General features: G+C 40.7%; 1 protein-coding gene across 1 annotated transcript; it reads right to left on the minus strand.

Annotated features, from left to right (window-relative positions):
• Positions 1 to 969: 969 nt before the first annotated feature.
• Positions 970 to 7,933, minus strand: LOC142662459 (nicotinamide N-methyltransferase-like). The gene is made up of 3 exons (XM_075840664.1): positions 7,783 to 7,933; positions 1,755 to 1,962; positions 970 to 1,393 (listed from the first exon to the last, which is right to left on the minus strand). The coding sequence occupies exons 1-3, from the start codon at positions 7,931 to 7,933 to the stop codon at positions 970 to 972; spliced, it is 783 nt and encodes a 260-aa protein (XP_075696779.1).
• Between the last annotated feature and the right edge of the window lie 1,819 nt (positions 7,934 to 9,752).

Here is a 9,752-nt window from a genome sequence, read left to right on the forward strand (position 1 = left end):
CTCTTGAACCATTTTGTTGCCGTTAATCTAAATAGTCTAAAGTTCTGTGTTAAATCATTTGATATTATATCTTTGTAGAATTTGGAGATTCATTTTCCTGTTTCAGAGCTACAAATCTATTTAAAGGGGATTTCCTAGAATAATAAATGATCATCTATTTACAGAATAGGCGACTATTATATTGTGCGCTAAACTTGAAGGTAAGAGCAGCACAGCAGAGCTAGACCTCGCAGGGGTCAATTGGTTGCAAGCCTCCAGGGATCCGACTTGTAAATCCCTCAAACATGCTCGACAAAGGCTGCATTGAGCAGCGGAAACATTGCATACTCTTCACATATGGGTGAATAAAAACCACTTTTGGATACTTTCCATTTGGTATATTGTGCGCTAGATTCTAATTAAGCAAATTAACAGGATTCTCTAAAAATTATTATAGTAAATGACATAATAGAGCAAAACCCTTGTCAATTATTATATTGTTTTGCTTTAAAGCATTTAAGTATCTACTCATATATTAAGGTACATATGTAGCCATCTTTATCTTGACTTTCCAATAGCATTTGCTGTCTGATATCACGCTGCAGCAAGTTATCAGAGTCAAGATAAACTTGGCTACATCCGTATGTATAATCTGTGGAGCCGGAAGTCCCCTCCCCAACTCAAGGACACAAACAGTCAAATGCTCTATGCTTCACTTTATTACACTATTTATATAAAGCAGATACGAAACAGAACAACAATGAGAAAGCAACTGATCCCAAGATTTCAGACTTCCATGATGTCCCAGATGATCAGACTCGATCTCTACAATATTATCTAGGACCAGTCCAAGGGAAAGTCCCAAAAAGAACCGAACAATCGTTTTTATGTTATTCTATACTGCACTAAGGAAGCTTCTTTTTGATTATTAGATGTTTTTTTTAAGCTTAACATATAAAGTAATGACATGCAGACTTTGTAAGATTCAACCTACTTCTCCTTGTGAGCTTCAATGAATATGAAGGCCTTATAGTCAGCAAGGTCACTGACAGCCGTTCTCTCCTGGACCTTACAGTAATCAATGATAAAACCTTCTCCAACTAGAACTTTCCTGACAAAATCCTCATCATATGTGAAACCATGGAACTTGACTTTTCCGACTGTGCAATATGTTGTACCTAAACTTCCAATCATCATGAGGTGTCCTCCAGGTTTCAGCAACCTAGAGAACTTCCTCAGATATCTGATGTAATCATCTTGATCTTTGCTGATAGCATCCAGAAGCCAAACACTGATGACACAATCGGCTGGTGGTAAGACCAGCGGCTCTGTCATATTCTCTTTCTCCAGGTCGTATTTCACAACATGTTGAATGGCTGATCTCAGTTTTGCTTCCTGGTCCTGACACTGATCACTGGAAAATAAAGAAGACAAGAAAAGTGATTATCCCACAGTCAACATCAACATGGTGGCTCAGGACTTAGCACTGGACTATTGACTTGTAATACTAGAGGTAAAGCTTGAAATTATCCAATACTGATGCAGCAAGTGTCAGGCTTATACTGTGCCTTTCCAGCATTAACTTGTATAAGATCGCCCCCTATGGATAAGAATATTGAATTGAGTGTGTAATATTATTTTTACATCTGACTTGAGTATTAACAGAGTAAACATTTTGCGGGATCTTTGTCTTATGTCCCTTTATATCTGTTGTATAAGGAGCAACAATCACAATGTCAGTGGTTTTTCTGTTGATATTTGCACAACTACGTTACCTGTTTTCTTCTTTCTCTTGAAGAAGTGTTGATGTGTGGCCCCAATAAAATGCTCCCGTACGGTCGTCCACCCATCTCTTTAGCTCCATGATGCATCTGTTATTGACCTTCAGCACGATGATGTTTTTGAAAAACTCACTGGCTGAATATAGGTGATGAACAATGGAACCAATACTGAGGTCAATCAAGATATTTCCTTTAACATTGCCTGTAGAAAAAATGTGACTATTGAAACATCAAATATATTAAACCCTCATATATTTTGTGGATAAACTACTACATATGTCTCTATCACTTCTAGCGAACTATGTAAACATTGGGTTTCCAATACCCAAAAATCTGAAAAAGATATTAAATAACCCTTAAATGTTCTATAGGTCAATGACACCAATGTTTTTTAGAAGGTGAAGACTGCAATTATCTGAGGTCCTGTAGTAAGAGGAAAGAACAGGAGAAGAGAGGCTCATGGGGCCGTATCTAAAACCACCCAAAAGTCTTCAATACGATTTAAAGCCCTTGTGCAATATATTTTGTATAATGTAAATTAAGAAGAAAGGTGCTAGACCCCCCTGGCTGGATTGCATATTCTAAGGCCCCACACTGGACACACAGAAACCATATAATGTGTCCCAAGGGAAGTTATAGGTTTGGGGCGTCAACACAGCCATATATGCAGGCTCAGAAGTCCTAGGAGTGGATATTATTGTCTTGAAAAAATTCTTGCTAAAATTAAATCAAAGCTATAAAGATGTTTAAGCTTCATTTGGTTCCTTCAGTTTCAATAAAGATCCACAGATCTACAGCTTCACTTAGGACAAGTAAGGTATCTGCTTTCTAGACCCGTTACTGGCTTTACTACATTGAGGCGCCCTCTGTTACCTTTTTTTTTTTTCCAAATTTTTTTCATGATCTACCCTATGATCTATGATCTAACCTGGATTTTTTCCCCTTTTAGTATTAGAGTCTGTGTGTCTCAGTTTTATTAAAGATCCACAGATCTACAAATTCACTTAGGACAAGTAAGGTTTATGATTTCTAGACATTTTACAGGCTATACTACATAGATGTGCGTTCTGTTAGCGTTTTTCCATTAATATTTCTATCTACCCTATGATGACTTTTTTCCCCTTTCAGTAGTTGTGTTCTTGTGTTGTGACTGAACCTGACACTGTGTAGAATCTCAACAACAACCCGAGCCGTGTGCAATTTGATGTGACACAGAAAGTGATATCTCCATCCAAAAATGGCAACATACTCTAAATATCGGAATAAAAAAATTATTTCTGCCATTCGTGGTAACCTGCGCAGGAAATGACTGCAGTTGCATTTTTTTTTAAAGGACAGGTGTCGCAAATTTTTTTTTTTATATATAATATTGCTTTTAGTATGTTATTAAAATAAATTTTATTTATTTGTGTGTTTGTGTTTTACTTTTTTCTTTTTTCTAACTTTTACTTCTCTATGGGGGCTGCCATTTTGTTTTTCATCTCTGTATGTGTCGATTAACGACACATACTGAGATGGAATACGGCAGCTGCAGTGCATAGGGCACAATGAACGGGAGCCGTTCCATTGACTCTGCTCTCTGGCTCTGTTCTGCGCAGACGCAGGTCAGAGTCACACAGAGCAGAGCAGCTGTTTGCAGGGAGATAGCAGGCGCCATACTGAAGACCAGCTGCACTGCAGGTAAGGTGTGCGTCTCTGTCTGTCCCGCTCTCTATCTCACAGACCCCCGCTCTCGTGACCCCCGATGGTCCCCCCCTGACGGACCCCCCTGATGGGCCCCCACCCCCTAACGCCCCCCCCCGATGGGCCCCCACCCCTAACGCCCCCCCTCCCGACGGGACCCCCCCTAACGCCCCCCCCAACGGGACCCCCCCAAAAACGCCCACCCCCCTGTATGAAGGACACATGATGCAACTGTACAGGGAATGCCCTGAACGGTAAATCTCTCTAGTTGTGCTGAGACTGTTTGGGGATGTGACTAATGAACCTCTCAGTCTCAGCACAACTAGGGAGATTTACCATTCAGGGGTCTGGGAAAGCTGGGTGACCACCATTACCCCTCCTACTGGAGTTTGAGAGGTTCATTAGTCACATCCCCAAACACACTCCAGTAGGAGGGGTAATGGTGGTCACCCAGCTTTCCCAGACCCCTGAACAATAAATCTCTCTAGTTGTGCTGAGACTGAGAGGTTCATTAGTCACATCCGCAAACAGTCTCAGCACAACTAGAGAGATTTACCGTTCAGGGGTCTGGGAAAGCTGGGTGACCACCATTACCCCTCCTAATGTAGTGTGAGACGTTCATTAGTCACATCCCTAAATGCACTCCAGTAGGAGGGGTAATGGTGGTCACCCAGCTTTCCCAGAAGCAGATATAACCAGGAAAGGGCTGGATGGACGGGCTGAGGGTGCACAGGGTTTTTGGTGACCCCCTCTGTCATGTGATCGGACCTAGGTTACCGGTTCATCAGACGGGGTTCATGTGACTATAAATCTGTCCATAACATGAGACAGTGCACTCAGGACAAGCCCTGCCCTCATGCCGTAGTTGTATGGTTCTGTCTGCAGTGATGGCGGTGGGTGGCTCTGACACCCGCCTCCCCCGTCGGGTCATCTCAGGACAGAAGGAGTGTCCGGATTGGAGACACAGCGCCGCACCTGTCCTCAGGTTGTGTCTGGTATTGCAGTTCACCTCCATTGAAGTGAATAGGACAGAGCTGTAATACCACACACGACCTGAGGACAGGTGACAGAGCGGAGTGTGCATGGGCGCCGCTGATACTTCATAGCCGCTTATCAGCTGTTTTGAAGAATTAGCGGCGAGCACCCCCCCCCCACACACACAAATCCCCCCAAGCACGCAAAATCAAGTGTAATCAAGCGTTTTTTTTATGCGTTTTTTTGCACGTAAAATGTGCAAAAAAAAACTTATCAAATACACGGCGTGTGAACCGGTCAACTGAAAGTCATTCACTTCACTTTCATCATTCTAAGGGCTCATTTACACGAGTGTGTTATACGTCCGTGCGACGCACGTGATTTTCACGCGTGTCGCAGGGACCTATATTAGTCTAGGGGCCGTGCAGACAGTCCGTGTTTTTTGCGCAGCGTGAGTCCGCTGCGTAAAAGTCACGACATGTCCGTTCTTTGAGCGTTTTTCGCGCATCACGCACCTATTGAAGTCAATGGCTGCGTGAAAACCACGCATGTCTCATGGAAGCACTTCCGTGGGACGCGCGTGATTCGCGCGACAGCGGTGAAAAGGATGAATGAAAACAGAAAAGTACCACGTGCTTTTCTGTTTACAAACATCCAAACGGAGTGTCATAATGATGGCGGCTGCACGAAAATCTCGCAGCCGCGCATCATACGGGGCTGACACACGGAGCTGTTAAGTGACTTTTGCGCACGCAAAACGCACACGCTCGTGTAAACCCGGCCTAAGGCAGGATTCACATGAGCATGTGCTTCTTGCGCACGCAAAAAACGCGGCGTTTTGCCTGCGCAAAAGCCACTTAACAGCTCCGTGTGTCAGCCCCGTATGATGCGCGGCTGCGAGATTTTCGCGCAGCCGCCTTCATTATGACACTCCGTTTGGATGTTTGTAAACAGAAAAGCACGTGGTGCTTTTCTGTTTTCATTCATCCTTTTCACCGCGGTTGCGCGAATCACGCGCATCCCACGGAAGTGCTTCCATGCGACATGCGTGGTTTTCACGCACCCATTGCCTCCAATGGGTGCGTGATGCGCGAAAAACGCTCAAAGAACGGACATGTCGTGACTTTTACGCAGCGGAATCACGATGCATGAAAATTATGCACCTGTCTGTACTGCCCCATAGACTAATATAGGTCTGTGCAACGCGCGTTGCATGGACGTATATCCCGTTCGTTTGAATTAGCCCTAAGGGTAAGGCCACACACAATGTTTACAGCTGAAAAATCGGAAGCAGAACGCCTACAAGCATCTGCCCATTGGTTTCAATGGGAAAAACGGCGTTCTGTTCTGACAGGGCGTTTTTTACGTGGTCGTTTTCCAAAACCGGCACGTAAAAAGACGCCCACCAAAATGAAGTGCGCATCACTTCTTGGGACGTTTTTGGAGCCGATTTTCATTGACTTTATAGAAAAAAAGCTCCAAAAACGCCCGTTAAAAAACGCGAGTTTGATTAAAAAATGGCTGAAAATCATGAGCTGTTTTCCCTTTGTTTAGTAAGCGTGTGAACATACCCCTAGCCTTTTGGTGTGTCCTATAACACACCCAAAATGGCTGCTGGACACTGCTTAGCAATTTGAAGACACCTTTTCCTGGCTTGTGGGAGGGCGGGTGAGATTCTCTCCCACATTTACAGCAGCTGTGAGTCAGGTTGCTTTGCCTTATTCACCTTGCTGTAATTCTGGGAAGTGCTCCCCCCTGGTGGCCAACATAGGAAAACATGTCAAATTATTATTTTATTTTTAATACTTTCCACCATATGGAAGAAAAAAAAAATACGGCAAAAAACCTAAAAAAATATAATAGAAATAAGTAACGACACTTAAAAAAAAAGGTTTAATTCGCGACACATTCCCTTTAAGTATGGAAATCTTTTAATGAACATAGAACTGTAGATTCTAGAGATCATATTCTAGTTTATAATAAAAAACAATTGTCAGATAACAGCGGATTTAGATAATTGCAACTATAATTAGAATTTTTCAGATGCCCACTTTCAGTTTAGAAAAGAGAAAATATTGACTCTACTTAATCCTGAAATCCTATATTCTAAATCATATACAATGACTGGGGTTTGTCTTGGCTCTCTGCGATTTTCAAGGTGCTAAGCCTGGGGTAGTATTTTCGACTCCTTTTATCTCCCACAGCCCAAAAATCTATTTAGCCTAATTTGTATACAGTTGTTACAGTTGTTTAAAATCAATTAACTAATAGAATAATATCCACGTCAATGTGTCTTGTGTGTAAGTAAAATCAGGATACATACCCACTGTGAAAACTTGTCTAAGATTGTCAATGACAAATTTCAAGGAGTCATCTCCAAAGACCATGTCAGATTTATCTAAAAAGTAATGCTCCAGACATTGTCTGGAATCAAAGCCATGTACATGATAGAGCTTATGGGTACTGGAATCCATCATCTACTCCTGTATCACAGACGGGGTGACTACCTCTAGACCGCGGCACAATATCTTTATATAATTACCAGGATTCAATTTACAAAGTGTGTTACTAAGAATAACTCATCACATGATGACTTATTATCTTCATGAGCCGGTTATCGGAACATGTTTTATAATAAATTCACACAGAATTAATTAATTAATGAGCGTTTTTCGCAAAAAATTATTATCAACCATATGTTGACTTTTTTCCCCTTTCGGTAGTTGTGTTCTTGTGTCGTGACTGAACCTGACGCTGTGTACAATCTCAACAACAACCCGAGTTGTGTGCAATTTGATGTGACACAGAAAGTGATATTTCCATCCAAAAATGGCAACATACTCTGAAAATCAGAATAATAAAAAAAAAAAAGATTATTTCTGCCATTCGTGGTAACCTGCGCAGAAAATGACTGCCGGTGCATTTTTTATTATGGAAAATCTGTTAATGAACCTAGAACTGTAGATTCTAGAGATTAGATTCTAGTTTATAAAAAAAAAAACAATTGTCAGATAACAGCGGATTTAGATCATTGCAACTACAACCAGAATTTTTGAGATGCCCTTAATCATCCCTCAAAAAGTTTTTTAGGGTCTCGAGTTTAGAGAAGAGAAAATATTGACTCTACTTAACCCTGAAACCCTATATTCTAAATCATACACGAGGACTGGGGTTTTACTTGGCTCTCTGCAATTTTCAAGGTGCTAAGACTGGGGCAGTATTTTCAAATCCTCTTATCTCCTAAAACCCAAAAATGTATTTTGCCTAATTTGTATTTATTTGTTATAGTTGTTTAGAATCAGTTATAAATAGAATAATATACACGTCAATGTATCTTGTGTGTAAGTAAAATCAGGATACATACCCACTGTGAAAGCTTGTCTAAGATTGTCAATGGGAAATTTCAAAATGTCGTCACCAAAGGCCATGTCAGGTTTATCTGAAAAGTACTGCTCCAGATGTTGTCTGGAATCAAATTCATGTTCATGATAGACCTTATGGGTACTGGAATCCATCATCTACTCTTGTATCACAGACGGGGTGACTACCTCTAGACCGGGGCACAAGGTCTTTATGTCATTACCAGGATTCAATTTACAAAGTGTGTTACTAAGAATAACTTATCACATGATGACTTATTATATTCATGAGCCGGTCATGGGAACTTGTGTTATAATAAATTCACATAGAGAAATAATGATATTTAAATAAACAAATCTATTTTATTGCTAAAGGAGACAAAAAAACAAAACAAAACACAGAAAATAGTTTAGTTGAAAAAATACAAAAGTTATGACCTTTGGAATGAGACCATGAAAAAATAAAAAAAAATAATACTTGGTCATAAAGGCTAAAATAAAGGCCAAAATATAGGGACAAATATATAGTGTACCGGACACAAATTAAGAAAATGATTAAATTCTCTACAAATTTCCTGGGTGAGTAACATCTGCACATATTTAAATTTTGCTCTGTAGGTCATCTACATAGTCCCTTCTAAATAAACTGAAAAAAAGGTTGTCCAGTACTAACCCCTGCGATTAATAGCGGATCCCCATAGGGCCGTTTAAGGCACACACCTGGGACCCAAGCCTCTCAGGGGATCTATACCTGCCCAAATAATAAAAACACAATATGACTCAATTGTGTCTGCATCCTTTGTACCTGGATACAATTGACGGCGCTTGTGAGGCAAGGGAAACATCGGTTCACTTACCCACCATTATGCACTTTTTTACCCGACTTTAAACTACACCCACAAGGAATTCATCTAGGGGTGTAGTGAGCATTTTGATTCCACACGTGTTTCATAGATTTTATTAGAATTGTGCAGTGAAAATGAAAAAATATATTTTTTCCAATGAAACTTAGTTTTAGCTAAAATATTTTCATTTTCTCATCAAATAAAGCAGAAAAACATGCCAACCTTTGTAAAGCAACTTCTTCAGAGTGTAAAAATACCCCATATGTGGTCATAAGCTGCTGTTTGGGCACACGGCAGGGCTCAGAAAGGAAGTGCAGATTTTGCTGGATTGGTTTCTCGGTACAATGTCGCATTTGCAAAGCCCCTAAGGTACCAGTACAGTAGAAACTTCCCAAAAGTGACTCAATGTGGCAAACTACACCAATTGAGGAATTCATCTAGGCTTGTAGTGCACATTTTGACCCCACAGGTGTTTTGTAGATTTTATTAAAATTGGGCAGTGAAAATGAAAAAACATTTCAATAAGATGTAGTTTTAGTTCAACATTTTTTATTTTATCAACAAATAAAGTAGAAAAAGCACCCCAACATTATTAAAGCAACTTCTTCAGACTAAGGTAATACCCCATAAGTGGGCATAAACTGCTGTTTGGATACATGGCAGGGCTCAGAAGTTAACGAGCACCATTTGGCTCTTTGCGCGCATATTTTGCTGAATTGGTTTCTGAGCTCCATGTCACATGTGCAAAGCTTCCTGAGCTACCAGTACAGTAAAAATTCCACAGATGTGACCCCAAGTAATGATGGAAAACAATTTGGCATTTGGAGCGCAGATTTTGCTAGATTGATTCCTGGGCGCCATGTTGCATTTACGAAGCCCCTGATGTAAGAGTACAGTAAAAACCCTTGAAAGGTGACTCTATTTGGTAATCTACACCCTTGAGGAATTAATCTACGGGTCTAGTGAGCATGTTGACTAAACAGGTTTTGCTGCATTTTTTAGAACTGGGGCATGATAACAAAATTAAAACATTTCCAATAAGATGTAGTGGTAGCTCAAAATGTATAATTTTCACAAGGACAATTGTAAAGCATTTTCACCTGAGTACAGCAATTCCCCCATATTTGATC

Source organism: Rhinoderma darwinii, chromosome 10, assembly GCF_050947455.1.
Source record: "Rhinoderma darwinii isolate aRhiDar2 chromosome 10, aRhiDar2.hap1, whole genome shotgun sequence".
NCBI classification, from domain to species: Eukaryota; Metazoa; Chordata; class Amphibia; order Anura; family Rhinodermatidae; genus Rhinoderma; species Rhinoderma darwinii.